Consider the following 21,994-nt stretch of genomic DNA (forward strand, 5'->3'; position numbering starts at 1 on the left):
TGTTTCTGCATATTGAGCTTGGTGCTGCAGAGCTGACCTGGTCTAGGAGAGTGGTCACAGAAGAGAATGGGGACTTGCCCAGGTTGGCTATGCTTGGGTCTTAAAAAAAAAAAAAAAAAAGGCCCCAACTTGCTGTCTGTCACTTGAGACAATGGAGGAGGGAACAGGTTTCTGATTTATTTGTTTTCCTTGGAACTCCTGTAAATATTCAGGAGGTAAGGTGCAAGGGCCATTTGGACAATTCAGGTGAGATGTAGACCTATACAGGCACAAGGTCTGTTTTAAATAACGTTATTGTTTTGTATTGTGTGTGTGTGCACGCACACATGTGTGCAATTGCTTTTCATTACTTGCAGTAGTTTTGCTCTACAAAATCACCGCAAACACCAAATTAACAAATCCTGAACCATTGCTCCTAAGGGAAATACAGGATTAGATTCCTGTGAGCCTCTGGTCACATTTTCATCGAGTAATCAACACATAGCCTTGTTTTATGAGTGTTTCTGTTTAAAGACACCTTATGTGATATGTGTTATTGGTTCATTAACATTGCACTCATGGCCAACAGCACTATATAACTCATGCCTGAATGATGTTTATCTAACACATGTATTTTCTCTGCAAGGCACAACACAGCCTTCTTGCACTTAGGAACACTAGACAGCACTTCAGCACTATGCTTGGAAGCTGTTTTAAACAGGGAATCACCAACAAAAATGAGAAGAGCGTGGCATTGGGTAGACTATAAAAAGGACACGTGTTTACAGTATGACAGCTGAAATAAGAAGGCAGAGTGTCTTTGACCTAGGCTAGGAACCTGTGTGGAGCAACTCAAAATTTACATGGTTCCATGCTTGTCCATGAATGACTGCAAGAGTGCCAAGAGTGGTGATTTTGGGGTTACAAATACATTTTATTGAGTAGGTGAATTGCAAATATGAATCTGTGAATGAGGATTGACTCTGTATGTGTGTGTGTGTGTGCATGTGTACTTTACATTAGATAAATCCCCATGTACCTGTATAACAGAAAAACTGGAAGGGGCCAAGAGATTTGGAGTAAAAAGGCAAACTATGTGTTGTCAAAAAAGAGACAAATCTGTTACCCTGAGTGTCTGGGGAGAGACATTCCCAAGCATGTCATCAGGCCACTTCTACTTTCTCTACTTACCTAACTACATAATGACATCGGTTGTCACCCTGGGACTCTTCAGGATCCCAAGATGAATCCCAGATCTCCAGAAACCCTGTTCACATAGGTCCAATCTAGCATTGGTGTTAAGAATATTTATGACATTGGAATTTACTAAAAACCAAGAAGCCAAGCACTATGTCTGACTATTCTGCATTAGATATCATATCCAATGATCCTAAATTCCCCGGTCCTTATCTTTCTATTAACATGAACACTGACTTTTTAAAAAGCCCACAAATCTCTTCATTATTAGGGAGAGAAAAAAAAACCCACTGGGATGTTCTCCTGCCAGCACAGGAAGTGCCAGGAGGAACTTGGGAGTTCCTTAAACAGTGTCCCAGATGATTCATTCTGTGAGCGAGCCAGGCCGGCTGCTTCGTCTGCGCGGTTCGGCCCCGGGTGTCGGCCAGTGGCGTGCTGTGGACGGTGTGACGTGTCTTGTGTCTCCCGCAGGCAAGGCCCTGGTGGCCGTGGACCCCGGCAACCGCACGGCCCCGCGGCGCTGCGCCTGCACGGCCGGGTACCACTGGAGCCAGGACTGCGAGTGCTGCCGCCGCAACGCCGAGTGCGCGCCGGGCTTGGGCGCCCAGCACCCCTGTACGTACGGGCTGGATCCAGGCGTCGGTCCCCGCTTCCCGAGCCATGCAGTTCAGCCCAGGCCAGAGCCATCTTAGGGACAGTTTCAGTGAGGCATCATTATTATATCAGGCGCTGGAGGAAAATGAGGGGGCCCTCGATCTTCCACGAGACCTGCGAATGAACCTCAGCTTAGGCTTTTCAAAGAGAAGGGGCTCTTGTCACGGCCACTGTGACGTTCGGCACCTCCATCTGTGAAACCCAGGATCCCCACTTAGGAGCCAACGGGGTAGCACAGGGATCCTCAAACTCTTTTTTTGCTTTTTAAATTGTGCACCCCCTTAGAATTTTTAAAAAACCATGCATCCCCTGGTACATTCCTCAAGTTGACATCTAAAATTTTTTTATTAAAAATTCAAAGCACTGCTAAGCACTTAGTTACCAGGGAATTATAACTGTAGGAACACGTTTAAAAAAAAATAGTGGAATCTAAACGCCATAGCAGTTTGATACCTACTATTATCCATTTAAAAATACACTAATCATATTAACTGTTGGAAACTTCACATAGTCCCTTTTCTTTGATTCATATTCATTCTACTCTCCCCACAGAATTTTATCTCAATATATTTTTATGCTTGGAAGGCTTTTACTAAGCACCTTTTTACACCCGTTTACACCAAAAATATGCATCTATTTGAAATCTCAATTTTTAAAAATTTACTGTGACTCAAGGTTCTCAGGTTAAAAGCATTTCTTCTGGACTGAGTTGTCACTGCACTTATTATTACACAGTTGGTCAAAAAATGAATATATTATGCTCTATTATAATCATAAATAGTTTTTGTACTTCATTATAAGCAGGATTTTTTTTCCAATTCATATATTCATGATTGAATATTACTTATTGCTAAAATGAAACAGGATTTAACATCAATTCTATTTCCACTTTTTGTTGTTGTATATGTAAGTTCTGAGAAACTTGTTCACACAAATAGCTAAATGGCTATGGAAAGACTTCTATGGTGGGAGTGTCCCTCGATTCTTTCAGTACCTTCTGAGTCATATGTCCAAGATCACAAAGTGATAATACCATCAGAAGTTATTTTTAATGATCTGTCAGTTGAGAACTCAATTGCATCCTTCAGTTTTGTTGAAAGTAAAAGAGATAGAAATCTTTTGGCTTCCAAAAGTGTTTCTTAGCGTTGCTTGCTTTCCCAACTTCTAGGAAGTTTTCTTTAAAAAGTTTTCTTCAAGACATAACAAATAATTATTTATAGGGCCTGCCCGTGGCTCACTTGGGAGAGTGTAGTACTGATAACACCAAGGCCATGGGTTCAGATCCGTGTGTAGGAATGGCCGGTTAGCTCACTTGGGAGAGAACGTGGTGCTGACAACACCAGGTCAAGGGTTAAGATCACCTTACCGGTCATAAAAAAACAAACAAAACAAACAAAAAAAACCCCAAATAATTATTTATGTCTGTGTCACTTAGAGGCACCTGGTTTTACCCCAATGGACAGCGTTGACATCAAGGAAAATGTCTATCACAGAGTCTGATTGGCACAATTAGTCCTTATTATCAAACACGTTGATTAAACCAGACATGATCTCTCTTGGAAAAAGTCTGACTTGATTTTTTAATTATTAAAATAAAACTCCCTATCACAGCCTACTCCCTCTAAATTCTGATTCTAAGATAGCAAGGCCCAGAGCCTTTCTGCAAGTTTGTCACCTACATAAAATAAAGTGCTGCTGCCTTCAGGGTTTCTGATAGATTTCTCTCTGCCTTGCACATTTGGGAATGATGCATTTTTTGACAATAGGTAGAGGATGGGGGGACAAGATGGAAGAATGAAAATTTTACTCCTGCCCCACCTTGTTGTATATTTGAATTCAGAACAACTCAACCTGGTCTCAAATATCCCATTTATTTTGCCACACTTTAGCCCTCAAAAGATAGGGAAAGACAGAGGCTGGATCAAGTGCTCTGAATGCAGTAGCTTTGCCATCACCAATATTTCAACTTGTTGCTTTGTTTGGTCTGTCAGAAATTTAGCACTATAGCAGGGATTTGGGGTGGGTAAGAAGTGTGCCTTCTTTTGTAAAGTGGGAGAAGCATGACTGTGAAAGGGAGAAGGCAAAGGAGAGCCTGCAGCATATTCTGGCAGGTCATTAAAGAGTCCTGTGGAAGTCAAGTGTATGAAAGTTAATGTCTGTAAACCTCTGTATGCCTGGTAGTCCCTTGAGAAGTCTCATTTTTGAAAGTTATTCTTCTAGATTGTGTTTATCTTCTTAAAAGTTACTTGAATTAATGTGAGTAGTATAAGAATTATTAGATGTTAAGCTGGGCTTTTGTTAATATAGTTTCAAGGCAAATCAAATTGCTAGATCAAGGGATGGGTACTGTATTTATTGGGCCAAATTGCAGAAATCAGGAATCAGGAAGGTACCTTCTACCTGACAAAGAAAATTTAATTCCTTATTTTAGTGTTTTATTCATGAAGATAAATCACAGAAGTCCTACTGATTTCAAGAGTAATTTGTGGTTTTGGCACCAGCCAATTGCCTGATTATGATATCACACAGTAGTCAGTGTTCCTCATTGCACTTAAAGAGTAATCACGTACCAATTGCAGTGAAGTTAGTAGACGTAGGAAACACAGTTTATGAGGAATATGAGAGGGCTGAGTCAAGCTCACTAACCAGGATCAACTCCTGATTTCAGTGATGTGCATTAAGGCAGGGATCCAAAATCCATCCTGCCACTTGTGTTTATAAGTAAAGTTGGAACACAGCCACATCTGTTTTTTTTAACATGTTGTGTTTGACTACTTTCATGCTAAAAGTAGTTGCAGCAGAGACTGTAAAGGCTGTAAAGCCTAAGATATTTACTGTCTGACCCTTTACAGAAAAAGTTTGACACCAACCCTTGGTTTAAGAGAAAGAGACGTGTAGGATTTTTTCTTTTTTTTTTTAATTGAGAAAACTTTGTGACACTCCAGTACTTGGACTGGTGAGATTAAGCTGACCTGGGGTAACAGGGCTGCCACTATCCGCAGACGAAGGCTAATGCAAGCCATAAAGGCAGAAAGGGGATAGCAGACAGGTGCCTGGTACAAACAAGAGTCAGGCAGTGAGGACACAGTGGGGACCTGCAACACAGGCTCCCAGACGAGGAAGCAAAATATCGGTGATCAGGACAGTGGCTCCGAAGAGCAAAGGGTCAAGATCAGAGCTAGCCTGGACCTGGACCTCAGATACCTGTGTTAGTGGCCAACATTGAGCTAGTTACCTTTCTGAATGCAATTCCATTAGAACTGACTTGTGGGCCCAAACCTGTAGGAGCGGGAGCAATTAGAGGCAGGTGGCTAGAGCAGGAACAGGGGAGAAGAGAAGAAGAGAGGGGCAGCTCCTCCTCTTAGGTCCTCTCGAGCATCATCCTGGCCGATCTCTAAGTGTCCTTGTCTGTTTTTTGTCTGTTTTTTTTGACAGTGCAGCTCAACAAGGACACGGTGTGCAAGCCCTGCCTTGTAGGCTACTTCTCAGATGCCTTCTCTTCCACAGACAAATGCAAACCCTGGACCAAGTAAGTGACAACAAAGGAGCCAAGAAAGTTTGTTGCTTTTAAACAACTCAACCTCCACTGTATCATCTGGGTTGAAAACAGAATGATCCCATTTGGTTAGGCTTCCTCTTGAAGCCACATTCAAAATGGAAAAAGCCTGTCAATCCACCTTGGGGAAAATAGACCAGTCAAACCAATTCTTCAAGCTACTTCAAGAATTAAAGTACAATTCTTCAGGGACTTTGTACTTTTTAGATTCAGTAGCCTAAGACCTTTGACTTACAGTTGGAGCTGCATTTTTTCTTTCTCTAACCTTATTTAGTTGAAAATGATTTATGATGTTTATTATCATTCAGTTACCACTCCTACTTTTCCCAGCTTCCCATCATCAGTGGTTTATTCATTCAGAGATTTGTGTGTGTGCACATAGAAGCCTCCTGTTTATATAAATGCTTGCCACACCTTGGGGCTTTTTCACACAATATATCTTGAAGATCTTTCCATATTAGTCCACTTATATCTTCATGGCTTTTTAACAGCTACATAGTATTTCATCATAGAGATGTACCATAGTAGACCTAATAAGTTCCCTATTGAGAGTCATTTAGGTTGTTTCCAGTCTTTTGCAGTAAGAAACAATTTTGTAATGAATGATCTCATATAAATACTGTACCCTTATGTGAGTCTATCAGTGAATATAGTGGAATTCCTGGGTCCTTTCATTGCATGTTTGTTGCTGAATACTAATAATCAATGTAATGATTCTTTCAGTTCCCAATAGATTCTTATTAAATGGTTATTTTCTGATCTACTTATCCAAGTTTTATATTGAAAAGATTCTCTGTATCTTTCAACTTCAGAAGAACAGTCATCAAAGGTTTATTACTTAGCCATGGTGATCGAAGCATTTGGAATCCTCTTTACTGAAGACCCTGATCTACTCTCTTGCTGACCACACTCTCAGAGTAGTTCTTAAAGAACACGAGTGGTGGTTCCTTTTCTTTATTCATTTGTCTGCCTTTGTGATGTTCCGCTCCCCCATGGAAGGCCCTGGGGATTCAAAAGTCTGCAAAGACATGTGTTTCTCTCCTGAAGGAGCTGGCAATCTAGTACAGGTTGAGTATCCCTTATCCAGAATGCTCAGGATCAGAAGTGTTTCAGATTTTTGATGTTTTGGATTTTGGAATATTTGCATATACATAATGAGATATTTCGGGAATGGGACCCAAGTCTAAATACAAAATTCATTTGTGTTCCATATTCACCTTGTACATGTAGCTTGAAGGTAATTTATACAATCTTTTAAGTAATTTTGTGCATGGAACAAAGTTCTGGCTGAGTTTGGACTGTGACTCGTCACATCAGGTCAGCTGTGGAATTTTCCACTGTGGCGTGATCACGTCAGAACTCAAAACATTTCAGATTTGGGAGTATTTTGGATTTTGGATTTTCGGACTAAGGATGTCCAACCTGTAAAGTAGAGCCTTTCTTCGTCACATCAGGTCAGCTGTGGAATTTTCCACTGTGGCGTGATCACGTCAGAACTCAAAACGTTTCAGATTTGGGAGTATTTTGGATTTTGGATTTTCGGACTAAGGATGTCCAACCTGTAAAGTAGAGCCTTTCTTTTGTTTGTTTGTTTTTAAACAAGATTATAAAACCAAAGCACTTAACTGCTTCCCTCCTTCCCCCACACACAGCTGTACCATCCTTGGAAAGACAGTGGAACGTCACGGGACAGAGAAATCAGACGTGGTTTGCAGTTCTTCTCTGCTGTCTAGAAAACCACCAAATGGTATGTTTAGAAAGAGCCTGTTAAAAAAAAAAAAAAAAGAGCCTGTTTTTTGGTAGATATGCCCAGTGTAGTCAGGGCATCTAGAGCTCTCCCAAATCACGTGCTATATCCGGAGGGGTTTATCTTTCTCTTCTCGTTTCACCCTATCCATGGTCAGCTCAGTATTTCATTTTTATCAGTATTTTAATTCCAGATATGTTGTTTCCTTGGTAATCTCCTACACTGGATTGGGGATAACTAATAATATATTCATATACCAAAAAAGAAAATAGAGCTGCAAATATAAATTAAAATTCCATGATATGATAGGATGGTGGTAATCACAATGAGAGTATCTATGGGGAGATTTTGGTCATCAACCAGAGTTAGCAACTTGTTAGAATATAGTTATCATTGTTGATGGAATAATTTGTAGATTAAATTAATCTTAAGTACAGTTCAAGAGGTTGACAGAAAGTTGATGGTTAGTGGTGGAGGCTGGTTTCTCCAGGTGAGTGGGTTATTGTGGAGGTGGATCCAGATGCCAGAGGAGATGGCATAAGTGGCAAGAAGACCTTTCTACTGAGCCCAGCGAACACAGGCCACAGAATCACAGGGTTATCAGGCTTTGACCAAGAAAATCAGAGACTGCTGGCCAGTTAGCTCAGTCGGTTAAAGTGCAGTGGTTACAAAACCAAGGTGAAGAAGGGTTCACATCCCCTTGTTATAACACTAAGGTGAAGGGTTCAGATCCCCTTACCAGCCAGCCAACAAAAAAAAAAGAAAAAGAAAATCAGAGGTTTAGATTTGACACTGTAGGAAACAGGAGGATTTTAAGTCATTCTAGCTATGGAATTTCACAATCAGAGCAGAGTTTTTAAAAGACCACTTTAAATATAACGTTAAAAATAACTGAGGGAATAAAAATTTATTTTTAAAAAGGGAGAAGGAGAGGGAAGGTCAGAGTCCAGGAAACCAGGTCAAGTAAACCAAGCATTTATAATATAAAAATTCTAGCAATGAAGTGATCATGGAGGGATGATGAAATGGTTGAGTCCACATTGTATTGTAGATGAGACAGTGGAAACACTTCATGGGATGATACTTCTCAGGATGACTGTGGTTCTGTTCTCATGAGCAGCAAAACCCTGGTGCCATCTTGTTTGGAAAGATTTGCTAGGGGCTTCCATTTACCTGCAGAGCCCATCCATCCAGAGTTGTTGAGGGGGTCTGGAGGTAAGCAAGGGTGAGACCTGATGGTGACCATGATTAGAGCTGTTCTAACGTAGAAACATTGTAATGGTCCCTCTGAGTGAAGCCAGGCTGTGCAGGCTGGGCTAGATGTGCATTCCGCCCTTCAGAATGTGAGCACTGACAAATGAACAGTAGGGGGTGGGGAGCGTCCTACCTCTGTTATTCCAGACCAACAACCTTGATTCTGGGGTTTGATGTACAGGGTTTTGTTATTAAACTTAGTAAATTAATCTTTAATACAATATTTCTCATTTTCTTCCAACACAGAACCCCAGATTTACTTGCCCAGTTTAATTATTCTGCTTCTCTTCATATCCATGGCATTATTTGCTGCCGTCATCTTTGGTGTTTACTATAGGAAAAAAGGGAAAGCACTAACAGGTATTGTGTCTACAGTGGTTTTTGAAAATTAATCTTAAAGAAAATAGATATGTTTCTAGGTAAATGTTTTGGTAGATGAGTAGGTTGTTCACTGGCTGCTTGTGGTGATCTGATTAAATAAGTGCCTTATGGGGGTTGCACTTGAACTAAGGTGAAACATTGTTTATATCTGATTCATTGTTCCCTAGCAAAAAGAAAAAACAAAACACAAAAAAACCCCAACACCGTGCCTGTTTATGTATAAGCAAGCAAGAATATTTTAGCATTCAGGAGACTGATGACTTGTAAATTCTGTGTTTAAGTTGTATAGATTATACAGCATCAGATATACAGGGGGTTGCATTATCCTAGAATACATCCATTTTGAATGTACTCATTTAAAATAGACAAAATGTTCAGATAAATGGCCAGGGGGATATTTTGATTGGGATGTTACCTTAAAATGTGAATCTAAAATTATGAAAATAAGTTATGTTAGATTCAGTAAAATTTAGGTACTTAGAATGGACAATCAACTGTTATCTTGTTTCTGGTAATAATTTTTTCACAAAAAAATGGTTTGATGGTGTCTTTAAACATCATATCACGTTTTGACTTTTATACTACAAAGCTTAAAAAGTGTAATTTTTACAAAAGGATTCAAGGCTTCATTGAATTCTGGGGTGTGATTTACAGGGTTTCCTTCCTAAAGATGTTTCTTAATCCTGTAGTATTCAAATCATTCTCTTTTGAAGTACCCCTCGGTGTACCATCCTTTTCCATTTCTGTTGCTTACTCGTTCTTATTGTCTGCCTCTGCCTTGCTGTGATGTGGTCGGTTCTGCCATATCCCATCCCTGGACTTCATGAGGCCCTGCATGTCTTGCTATTTCTATGAACATTACATTGCCTAAGGTAACACTAGACAATCAAAAGATTAATTAAAGAGGAAAGATGGTGATTTAAGATGCCTGTGTCCATCTGCGAGCAATGTTAGAGTAGGGACCACTTTTTTTAATTTCAAAGAGTGTATTCATTCTTGGATTTTTTTTTTTTTGAGATCGGCCGCACAGCGCTCAGCCAGTGAGCTCACCGGCCATCCCTATATAGGATCTGAACCCGCAGCGGGAGCGCTGCTGCACTCCCAGTGCCGCACTCTCCCGAGTGCGCCCTGGGCTCGGCCCTCATTATTGAATATTTTTATTTAATGCAACTTCACTTCCCTAACAGTGTCATAAGTGGAGGTTTGGATAATGCATGTTCAGATGATGAGGATCACTCTGACAGTTATGTTTATGTGAGACAAACAGACTTCCCAATGTTTTGTTCTTTAGTTTTTTCTCTTTAATATTCTTTTACGGCCATATCTTATTGAGAAAAACAATGGACATACCAATTACTGAACTGGGAATTATGGCTGTTAGCTTTCTTTTCATCCATGCGTTCTGCACGTTTATTGGCCACCAGGGACTGGACTGGCACTATGTCTCGATGTCGAGCAGCACAAACACAGCCAGGGCCCTTCTGGAGGAAGTGGTCAAGGAAGGCATTAGGCCCACTGAGTACTGAGAGCTAAGGTGTCAAGCGCCAGGTAGCAGATGGCAGAGGGTCTGCCTGGCCTTAGGGGTCTGCCAGGGACCCAGAGGAGGAAACAGTGAGCTGAGATCTGAAAGACAAGTTGGAATTTAGTAGCCCAAGGAAAATCAAGCAGCGTAGCAAGCATTCCTCATGGAGAGAACCACACAATGGAGGTGTCGTAGCGCATTGGGGGACTGGAGCAGAAAGTCGGGAAACCATGTGAGATGAAACTGGAGAGGCAGGCACGGCTAGGTGGTGCAGCCCTGCAGGTCTCCCTAAGGAGTTTGCTCCCCATCCTTAGCAAAGGGAAGCAAGGACAGCTCTCTGGGTTTAGCATAACATTTGGGGATGTAGTAAGAGTGGGTGCAGGTATACCAATTAGGAAGGCATTTGTGATTGTCCAGGGGAGAGATGATCATGATAGTTATGAATGGTTATCACCTCTGTGCATGAGTACTATTTTTTAGTACCATTTGTGATTGTCTAGTACTAATTCCTACAGGGAACTGTCCTTTTTAGTGGGGGTAATTTTATTTTCATATACCTTCAGAATTATAGAAAAGAAGCACGAATAATGATGATGACAGCAAAAACTGGCATGTATTGAATATGTATTACATGCCAGCCTAGCTATATGCATTTTACTTGTCCTAAGTAAATCTTCACAGCAGCACTATGAGGCAGGCACTATTATTTACCCCATTTTATGATGAGCAAACAGGCTCAGAGAGGTTAAATAACCTGTGCCAGGTCACATAATAGAGTCTAGAGCATAGATGAGATTATGGGTATAGACTGCTTAGCACAGTGCTGGGCACATTTAAGTGCTCAGTGGATGTTAGGGATCATTAGCTATTATCACAAACTGTGATTATCCTCCAGTGGAGAATTGCTGACTCCTAACTTTAGTCTCCATAGTGAACACAACGTTAAATATTCATTAGAGGCAGGATAAAATTTTATCTTTGCATAATATAAAATCAGATTTTTTTTAATTCATAGATTCGACTTTTTAGATTTTATTACTTCTATTTTATACAAGTTAGTGGAGTTGTACTTTGTGTATGCCACAGAATATAATCTTCTTTCTCCTGAGAAGCAACAAGGTATAATGGAAAAAGTTTTTCCACGAGGTCTGGCAGCCCCCCAGCCCCAGTGTGCAGTTCACTTTTATTGTACATACATTTGAGCTACTTTACTGGAAAATCAGTCTCTTAGACACATTTTATTTGTCCCCCTACGATGCCTAGCCTAGTCCCTCATAGTCAAAGAAAGATTGCTGAGGGAGTGAGAATGTAGTCATTACAGCAGCTCTGACAGCCCCCAGGTGTGCCCAGAGGTATTTGGTGGAATATTAGTGGATCATGATTTGCTTTACATAGAACAGGAAGTTCTGTTTTTGATAGGAATAAGATGCCTTCACAGTACTTAAATCAGTTGATTTATTTTTAAATGCTTTCACTCCCAGGAACACTCACTAAAACACAGTGGACAATGTTGAAAGAAAATATTGAACCGACATTGTGGTCAATAATACCCAGCCTGACGCAGACAGAAAACTAGTGCATGATCTCACTTATATGTGGAATCTTAGAAAAAAAAAAGTCAACTATACAGAGATAGAGAATAGAACAGTGGTTACCAGGGGCAGAGGAGAAGGAAATAGAGAGATGTAGTTCAGAGGATACAAAGTAGCAAATATGTAGGATAAAAGAAGTCTAGGACTGATGCACAGAGTGAGGACTGTTCAGAAGGTAATAATATTGTATTATATTCAGGATTTTTACTAAATGAGCAGACTTTAGCTGCTCTTGCCACAAAAAAAACCAAGATGATAACGCTAATTTGCTTCACTCTAGTAACCATGTCATTATGTATATTTATCTCATAACATCATGTTGTGTACCTTAAATACGAGAGGTCTTCAAAAAGCTTATGGAAAGGTTTGCATTGCCTTTTAATTCCATTTTTCCACAAGCTTTTTTTTTTTTGAAAGGCATAACAAGTTTTATTATTTAACGTGCCAGGAGAAGGCAGAGCACGGGGGCATCACAGAAGAGTCATGTTCCCTTCCACAAACTTTTTGAAGTACTCTCATATACACAATAAAATTTATTTTTAAGAAAAGAAATAGGTCATAATAACATGAAGCCCTTATCCTTGCTTTGTTTTTCTAGCTAATTTGTGGCACTGGGTCAATGACGCTTGCGGCCGCCTAAGTGGAAATAAGGTAACATTAAAAGTCTTTAGTGCCTTCTCTAAGTACTTTCGATAATTAGGCTGATACAGCTATAATTAGTCAAATACTGAGCCCCATTGCTTAAGGGGCACTTCTAAGTGCAGTGACCAAACCTCAAATCCCAGGACCAATCCCTATGGACTAATCCAAAGCCTGAGTTAATGCTCATTCTAAACGCCTGTTTTCTTTGTATTCCATTCCCCTTCTGTCGTCTCTGCGTTCATGTTATTTTTTAGTACCAGCCTTGATTGTCTAGTACAGATTCCCAGGAGGAACAAGCTGCAACTTTCCTTGACTCTGTAGTTATTTTGATAACTTTATTTTGACATAATTTCAAAATTATAGAAAATTAATAAGAATAGGGGCCGGCCCGCTTGGGAAGCGCGGCGGCGCTCCCGCCGAGGGTTCGGATCCCACATGCAGACCGGCCGCTCACTGGCTGAGCTAGGAGCGGGGGCAACGCCGAGGGTTGCGATCCCGTTGCTGGTCCCGGTCCGGTACAGGCGCGACACTGAGGGTTGCGATCCGATGCTGGTCACGAAAAAAAGACAAAAAGACAGAAAAAAAAAAAAAGAAAGAAAGAAAATTAATAAGAATAGTACAAAGGACTCCCATATACCCTACACTTAGACCTACCAGTTATTTACATTTTATCATACCGCTTTATTATTTTCTTTCTTTCTGTATGTGTATATATGAACGTGCATTTTTTTTCCTGAGCTATTTTAGAGTGAATGGCATTGTATTCCTATATCCTTAAATACAGATAGTACTTCAATGTGTATTTCTTAAGAACAAGGACATTCTTATATATAACCATAGCATATTTATCAAAATTAACAAATTTAACAGTGGTACAATATTATTTTCCAATCCATATTTGATATTAAAATTCATTAGTTATCCCATTATGTCCTTTAGATCAACTTCCTTTGGCATAAAAATATTTATACCGAATTTTAACCATGAGCTCATACTGATGTCTCTCGTTCTAGTCCCAGTACCACAGGATTCATTCTGGTCTTTCCCTTGGCTCCTATTATTATCAATATATTTACTCACTTGCTAAATTCTAGAATACATAGAAAGTAGTTTCAGAATTATTAAACCATACCGCAGCAAAGCACAGAGCTACGAAAGTGTTCAGTATTTGTTTATAGTTGTTTTTTTGTATTTAGAGTCAGAGTATATAGTCAAAATACTGTGTTTGAAAGTTATTCGGGTTAGCTCCCCCTTGCTCCGGTGTGAATATGCTGTTAATTTAAAATGCAGTTAGCTTCATTTGTTTCTGGTTGTGTTTCCTTTTAGGGTTCTCCTGTGCTCCTTAAGTTTAAATAACACAAATAAAGTGTCATGGCAAATGATCCATCTGTACTTTTGATGGTGGAAATAATTAGCATAAAAACCATTTCCAGGAGTGTCTAGCCGAACACGTTCTAATAATTGGGTATGAATGCCTCTGCCTTCTTAATTTAAATCACAGGAGTCCTCAGGTGACACCTGCAGCAGCACTCACGTGACAGCCTCTGGTCAGCGCCAAGTCTGTGAAGGTGTCTTGCTGCTGACTCTGGAGAAGACACTTCCAGAAGATATGTGCTGTCCAGATGGCTGCAGAGTCTGTGCGGGCCCATGTGTGGGAGCTGGTCCCTACTCATCAGGCAGAGATGTCACCATGCTGTCCTTGGTCAGCGAGACCGAGGCCGAGGGGGACCCTTTCAGGCAGATTCCCATGGAAGACGAGTACGTGGACAGGCCCTCGCAGGGCCCTGACTGTTTACTGCTCCTGACTCAGCCTGGAAGCAAATCCATGCCCTCTTTCTCTGAGCCCCTGGAGGTGGGGGAGAATGACAGTTTAAGCCAGTGCTTCACGGGGACAGAGAGCATGGTGGATTCAGAAAGCTGCGACTTGGCCGAGCCCCTCTGCAGGACTGATTGGATCCCCGTGTCCTACGAAAAGTACTTGCAAAAAGAGGTGGAGGCTGGCAATTGCCCCCACTGGGCAGCCAGCTCCAACTCGGCGGATGGCTGCACAGGCTGTGGGAACCCTCCTGGGGAGGACTGTGAACCCATCCTCGGTTCCCTGAAACATGGACCCTTGCCCCAGTGTGCCTATGGCATGGGCCTTCCCCCAGAGGAAGCAGCCGGCAGGGCAGATGGGGGAGACCAGCCCCACGACGACAACGGCGGGGCTGATGGGAGGCTGCCAGGCTCGACTAGAGGAGGGGCTGGGTCTGGAAGCTCCCCTGGTGACCAGCCACCTGCATCTGGTAAGTGACTTTCCTGGTCTCTCACTTCTGAGAAGAAAGGCTTGCTTGCTCTTGGTAGTGTTTGGGGCTAGGTATCACAAGCCATTTAGGGAAGAGGAAACTAACATGGGAAAAACTCAACTTGAGCATTTTCTGTTAATGAACAGCTTTACACAATGAGTTTGGGTTCTATCTGTGTGTTGGGTTGTGGATTGTGCCCTCTGCCGTGTGACTTCTTCCTCTCCCACTGGGGCTGTTTCTGCATTTATGCATGTCTCACACCTTTCTGCTTTAGGCTTTCTTCTAATGACAGCATTAGACCCCAAACCCCAGCATGGGCCCCCAGTAGACAAAGTCAACATTGACCTCAGCATTGGCTGAACCAAGGAGTTCCTTCAGATTTGTTTTTGTTTTTTTGTTTTAAGCCTCCTTAAATCTCCCCCAGGAAAGCTCTTATAAACTTCAGGAGGACAAACAAAATTGTTTAGTTAATCTTTAATTAATTAATATTTATTGTGAGTAGCATGTTGGTTCTATACCAAATTAATGATGCAGTAAAACTGTCATTTAATGCTTTAGATGAGAAGCCCCTTTTATAACCACTGCATATAATATATTTATGGAACCAGGAGGATAATTTTACAATTTAACATTATTATAGAGATTCATCACTGCAAGACTGCTTGAGCGTGAACAACCCACCAATTATAATATTATAAATTTTTTTCATGAGGGTTATATACCATCTGTTTTATTGTATGGTTACAGAGGACTTTGGGGCTGATAGTGAGGGATTCCTTTAGATCTGGGAATTATTTGCCAGAGAAGGGGTCAGAGATCTTTTTGAAAATCTTCTGAAAGCTATAGACACACTCTCCAGAAAAATGAATATATGGATATACACTATTTAAAGGGCTTTGCAGAATCTTCCAATTCTAAAAAAAAGAAAGGGGAAAAAAAAAAAGCCCATTCATAGGCCACCCTCTCCAGAGATGCTTTTTCTTTCCTGCCTCTTTATTTAGACTACAAGTGGGTGTCTTTGAATTACTTTGTCACCCTGAGGTAGCTAGATCTGGTCTCATGCACAGACTGTGTTGTCTCGTAGTTATAAGGCTTATTTGGTAGAACAATGATACGTACTTTAATCTGCGTTCCAAGCTTTGTGGTTTTGCTTCAACTACACAAATTCACACATACCTAAATTCCATAAATCAATTCCCTGTCAAACTGAATGGAGGAGATACGTTTTGGGATATTTTTCAAAGAATTGGTATGTTTTTCCTTTAGAAGACCTCAGAATTCTTTTTTTTTTTTAAGGAATTCCTGCAACTAAAAATTGGGCTCTGTTGTTTGTTTGCATTGTTCTGTTTCTTTTCTAGCACTTTATTTTCTTCCCCTGGGTTATGGCAACACACAACACTAGTGTCAGGGGCTGTGGGTGGAGAAGGCTGAAGCTCTGTCTGTGGCAGCAGCCAGCTCTTGGCAGCATTGTTTTTTATTTGGTGACCCCAGGAAGATGATGTTGGCCACTTTGTGAAAATCATCAGCAGTTCTTGGAAGGACAGTGTTTGCCAGATTTAAATAGATATGTATTTTTAGTGTCATGGAATCAAAAGCCAAACCTTTGCTCTCCTGTAAAAGAGTTAAAACAGTGGCCTAGTCTGTTTTTCATTATCTTTTATTTCTCTAGCACTAAACATCTAGGCATAGAGGGAAGAAATAAAAAGTGTGTCGTCAACTAAGTGGTGTTAATTTGCAAAAAGTTTACACTGCTTTTTCTGTCTTCATCTGCTGCTTAGCCATGCAAAACATCCATCCAGACGCTTGCCAGCAAGCAGGCCAAATTAATTTTCGCCTGAGGAGAAGCAGCCAGATTGATTTTTGAGGCTGCGCTATTCTCTCTACAATTACTTCTACATGAACAGGCCTTATGGTTTCTGGTTGAAATAGCACTTTCTCATTCTCGCTTTTTTTTTAATTGTCATAATTTATGTTCTGTAAAATATGTGGGAGAGGATGGAGCTTGGGTAAGAAGAGAGGGGGCTGATCCCATTTGGTCTCCTAAAAGGACTTGTGGGAAGTGGCCTTTTCTATTGCTTTTTGGATTTTATAGGTGAGGATTTCTTTTCTTTGTTTTAATTTACAACCAAGTCAAATGAGTTCTGAAGACATGAAAATGACCAAGGACTTCTGCAGTAGGGAAGAGTATCTCCTTTGTCCCAGCATCTTTTTGAAGAGAATGATGGTTCTTCAAAACAGCTCCCCAAATGTAGACAATTAAAAACTTAATATACAATATTGTTGAGGCTATTTTAGCAATGTTAATAACTCTTAAAGAACATTGAAAATTATTAGCAAAGACCAACAAAGTTGGGGAGGGACATACTTTTGGTTATGTCTTAAATAACCATGCCTTAATTTATGCCTAATCCTGACATGTTGGTTACCCTGACTATAAGCTCTCTCACCTGGAGTTTGGAGAATTCTCTTGGTACCACCAGAGAATGGTTATTTCATATGAAAAAAATGACATAATTAATGTGTCTACCATTGGCAAGTGACTTGTTTATGGCTCCTGAAGTTACTCATTTGGTTCAGCCACTGACCTGGAGAGAGTTGTTTATTTGCAGGTCCCACAATTCTTGATGAAGACCAGCTATATATTTGTTTTTCTTTCCTTTTATTTTTATTCAAAATATTTTAACATTTATTTATACATATTTGTGGGTACTGTATGTTGTTTTAATATATGCATTTACTGCACAGTGATTCACTTAGGATCAGTAGTGTAGTTTGGTACCTATCAGTCCACTACTTTTCCTCCTCCCCCTGCACCCCCTCACCTGCTGGGAACCATTATTCTACTCTCTACTTCTGTGAGAACCACTTTTTTTTTATATATTCCACATATTAGTGATATCATGCAATATTTGTCTTTTTTGTGCCTGACTTACTTCACTTAACATGATGGTTTCCAGTTCCATCCATGTTGCTGCAAATGATAGGATTTCTTTTTTATAGCTGAGTAGTATTCCATTGTGTATATAGACCATAGTTTTTATTAATCCATTCATCTGTTGAAGGACATTTAGACTGATTCCATCTCTCAGCTATTGTGAATAGTGTTGTGATGAACATGGGAGTGCAGGTATCTTTTTGATATATTGTTTTCATTTATTTTGGGTATACACACAGTAGTGGGATAGCTGTCATAGGGTAGATCTATTTTTAGTCCTCTGAGGAACCTCCACACTCATTTCCACAGTGGCTGTACCAATTTACACTCCTACCAACAATGCAGGAGGGTTCCTTTTTCTCTGCCTCTTCACCAGGATTTGTTTTTTTTCCATCAAACTTTTATTGAAGGTCCACTGAGCCACAGAGACTTGGAAAAGCCTGGCAAAGCAAGTAGGGATTAATTTCAAGGAATGGACAACACAAAAAGAATCAGTAATTTGAGAAATAAAGGACTTCCATTCGGGAGAGCCTGCCCCTCTCTAACCTGCGGCCCGTTGTTCATGATGAATCTTGGGGTTTTTCTCCCTGAGCCTAGACACTCTCATGCCCTTTATCAACAATCCAGCTCTAGGCAGCTGCAACCAATCAGTAGGGATTTTCATAACCTAATCTTTCTAGTATCTGCAAAGGTGGCTTAGTTGCAGTATGGTAAGTGGATAAACGTTAATGAGCTCATTCATCCATTTAGTCAGGAATAAAGAGATGAACAAGAGACCATCGCTCCCTGTCCATTCCCCAGCTTTCTCTCAGCCTCCCACTTCTTCGGTCTGCTCTAGGAAGCTAGGGGAGAAACAGGAGATATAAGGACTGGCACTAGCTGTCCCAGGCACATCTAGCTGTCCTGGGCCGAGGAGAGAGAAATGACAAAACAAAGGTGAGTGGTTCATCCAGGTGGCACAGACACTCCAAGATGGATACCTAAGAGCCCAGAGTCCTGGAGGATGAAGACACTTGCCCGACCCCCCCCAAACCCCCCCATCTTCGTTTCCTTCCTTTATCATCATAGACCCAGTTTCTTCCAAATGCCTAAAACAGAGCTTACATTTCCATAAAAAGGAAAATCACATGAGAAGCATATGGGTTAAATATAAAAGAAGTTTTTTAAAAATTCCAAAAGAACCCAATGTAGCCTGGTAGTTGAGTATATTTGTGTATATTTTTAGCTCTGTTCCTTGGGAAGAAAATCTACATGACAATTTGGTGGTATTATTTAGTATAATTCTTGTGAGTTAATATTCATATGTTTTGCATTTTAAACAACATAATAAGCTTTTGAGAGGAAAAGTGTGTATTACCTTGCTTAATAATGTAAATTCTGTCAGGGATTGTGTTCTTAGGGCTAAGCTTATTTTTTCTGCCTGAGAAATACATTTACCATGGAGCCTCAGGCTCATGCAAAACACGGACTTAGCAAAGTATAAACATCGTCCTGATTAAGATGGGACACATCATTTGTCCATTGTTTCTGTTGACTTAAATGCTATTTTTAATACTCTTCAAGTTACCTAAACATTTTCCTACTTCAGTCACATTAAATGTTAATGTTAAGTCAACTAATCCATTTTAAATATTATAAATTCTTCATAATTCCTGATTTAGTACAAATACCCATGTCATTCAGGCTTTCAAATCATACTTTTGGGTAGCCTTCAAATATAATTTCATCAGTCGCATTGTACTCAAAGAACACTTGTAAGATTGTTCTCATACCCTGAAGGTTTCAATTTTATCAATGGTATTTTAGATCTCAGTTGCCAGGGACTGGCAAAGTGCTTTGTGTATTAATTGCTCACAGGAATACTATAGGTCCTTGCCCAGGACCACACAGCTGGTAAGCAACGAAGCCATGATACAAATATCTGATAGTGAAGCTTGTACTTTAAACCACTGCTCCATCTCCTCTTAAACTGGTGCCAGTGATTTTGATTTCATTTGTTTACTGTGCCTTGGAGAATCCTCATTGTGCCATAGGATAAAGGCAAACACAGGCCTGGAATATTGTCTCCTCTGGCTGAGCGAGGGGCAGTGGCCAGGCTAGGCCTGGAAGGTTCCAGGAAGGGACCCTAGGAATGTGCAGTAGGGGATGATTATTGGGCTTGTAATGAGACCCCTCTCTTCTGCCAGTTGTCTCTGAAAGTTACAATTTTCACTCTCACTGCTGCTTTTGTAGAGAAATCCCTATCTTCCACATACCTCCAGCCTCATCTATTTTTGCAAGTGAAATAAAATAAATGTCAGGAGCAGCCTTGAAGGGGAAACCTGTCAGAAAGGCATCCTGAGAAGAACAGGCAAGCAGGGAATAACAGGCCCTTGCTTTACAGTATTCCTAGAGGATCTATGGACTGTTGTACCTTTTTTTTTTTTTTTTTAAAGACTATTTTTCAGAGCAGTTTTGGATTCATAGTAAAATTGAGGGGATGGTACAGAGATTTCCCATATACCTCCTGCCCCACACATGCACAGCCTCCCCCTCTATCAATATCCCCCATCAGAGTGGAACATTTGTTACAATTGATGAACCTACATTGAACTGAGACATCATTATCCCCCAAAGTCTATAGTTACATTAGGATTCCCTTTTGGTGTTGTGCATTCTGTGCGTGTTGACAGATGTATAATGACATGCATCCACCATTGCAGTATAGACAGAATAGTTTGACTGCCCTGAAAATTCCTTAGTGCTCTTTCTGTTTATCCCTCCCTCCCCCGCAGCCTCTGGCAATCGCTGATCTTTTTGCTGTCTCCATAGTTTTGCTTTGTCCAAAATATCATGTAGTTGGAATCATATAGTATATAGCCTTTTTGGCTTAGCTTCTTTTACTTGGTAATATGCAAGTAAACTTAATATACATTTAAGTTTCCTCTATGTCTTTTTATGGCTTAATAGCTCATTTCTTTTTAGCACCAAATAATGTTTCATTGTCTGGATGTACCACAGTTTATTTAGCCATTCACCTATGAAGGACTATCGCTTGCTTCCAAGTTTTAGCAATTATGGGTTTATTAGTCTGTTTCTGTTGCTTATAACAAATTACCTGGAACTGGGTAATTTATAAGAAAACAAAATTTATTGCTTACAGTTTTGGAGGCTGGGAAGTCCAAAGTCCAGGAAACACATCTGGTGAGGATCTTGGTGGTGGTGACAGTGACCCAGGGGTCTCACATGGCAGAAAATTAAAGCTCTATGAACCATGTCCACAACCACCATTAAACCATCAACTTAATCACCTCTTCAAGGCCCCACCTTTCAGTTATCATAATAGAATTTCCCATCCTCTTAACAGTCAAAGTAGAAATCCAGCCTCCAACACATTAAACTTTGGGGGGGACAATTCAATCCACTACACCCTTGACCCCCCCCAAAACTCGTGTTCTTTTCACATGCAAATACATTCATTTCATCCTCAAAGCCTTAGTTTGTTTCAACTCAAAAGTTCAAAGATCAAAGGCCCATCTGTGAAATCAAAACAAGTTATCTACTTGCAAGATACAATGGTGAGACAAACAGAATACATATTCCAGTTCAAGAAAAGGAGAAATAGGCCAAAAGAAATGGTTATAGGTCCTACGCAAGCCTGAAACCCAGCAGGGCAGACACTGAATCTCAAAGCTGGCGTATCACGTACATTGACTCCATATTTGACATCTTCTGCACGCTGGTGCAGGGGTTGGGTCCCCAAGTCCACAGACAGCTCCACTTCCTTTGGCTTTCCTGGTCTTAGGCCATGCTTTTGCAGGCTGTTGTTGCACACTGGTGGCTCTACAATTCTGGGGTCTCCATGGTCCCACTCCAACAGCTCCACTAGAAATGGCCTTGGTGGGGCTTTTCTGCTGCAACTCTGACCCCACATTTCCTCTTGGTATTGCTATAGCAAAGGCTCTATGTGGTGACTCTGCCCGTGACAGATCTCTTCCTAGGCCCACAGGCTTTTCTATGCATTATTTGAAACCAGCTGACCTTCATAGCTCTGGCATTCTGTGAGCCTGCAGACACAACACCACACTGCCAAGGTTTCAAGCTTGTATTTTCCAAAGCTGCAGGTCCAGCCACACCTGGGGCCAATTTAGCCATAGCTGGAGCAGCCGAAGCAGCTGGGGTGCTGGTGTAGGGAGCAGCTTCCTGAGGTGGCCCTGGGCGGTGAGCTCATGGAGGGTGCCTCAGGCCTATTCCCCAAGACCATTCTGTCT

General features: G+C 40.8%; 1 protein-coding gene across 1 annotated transcript in view; it reads left to right on the top strand.

Moving 5' to 3' along the window:
* Positions 1-21,994, top strand: part of TNFRSF11A (tumor necrosis factor receptor superfamily, member 11a, NFKB activator) — a 94,712-nt gene that overhangs the window by 31,574 nt on the left and 41,144 nt on the right. The window contains exons 4-9 of the mRNA XM_008581670.1: positions 1,648-1,791; positions 5,266-5,359; positions 7,039-7,133; positions 8,634-8,747; positions 12,481-12,533; positions 14,026-14,809. Of these exons, the coding sequence (XP_008579892.1) occupies positions 1,648-1,791; positions 5,266-5,359; positions 7,039-7,133; positions 8,634-8,747; positions 12,481-12,533; positions 14,026-14,809 (1,284 nt within the window). The remainder of the gene's footprint in view (positions 1-1,647; positions 1,792-5,265; positions 5,360-7,038; positions 7,134-8,633; positions 8,748-12,480; positions 12,534-14,025; positions 14,810-21,994) is intronic.

This window comes from Galeopterus variegatus, unplaced genomic scaffold (assembly GCF_000696425.1).
Source record: "Galeopterus variegatus unplaced genomic scaffold, G_variegatus-3.0.2 Scaffold2430, whole genome shotgun sequence".
In the NCBI taxonomy this organism is placed as follows: Eukaryota; Metazoa; Chordata; class Mammalia; order Dermoptera; family Cynocephalidae; genus Galeopterus; species Galeopterus variegatus.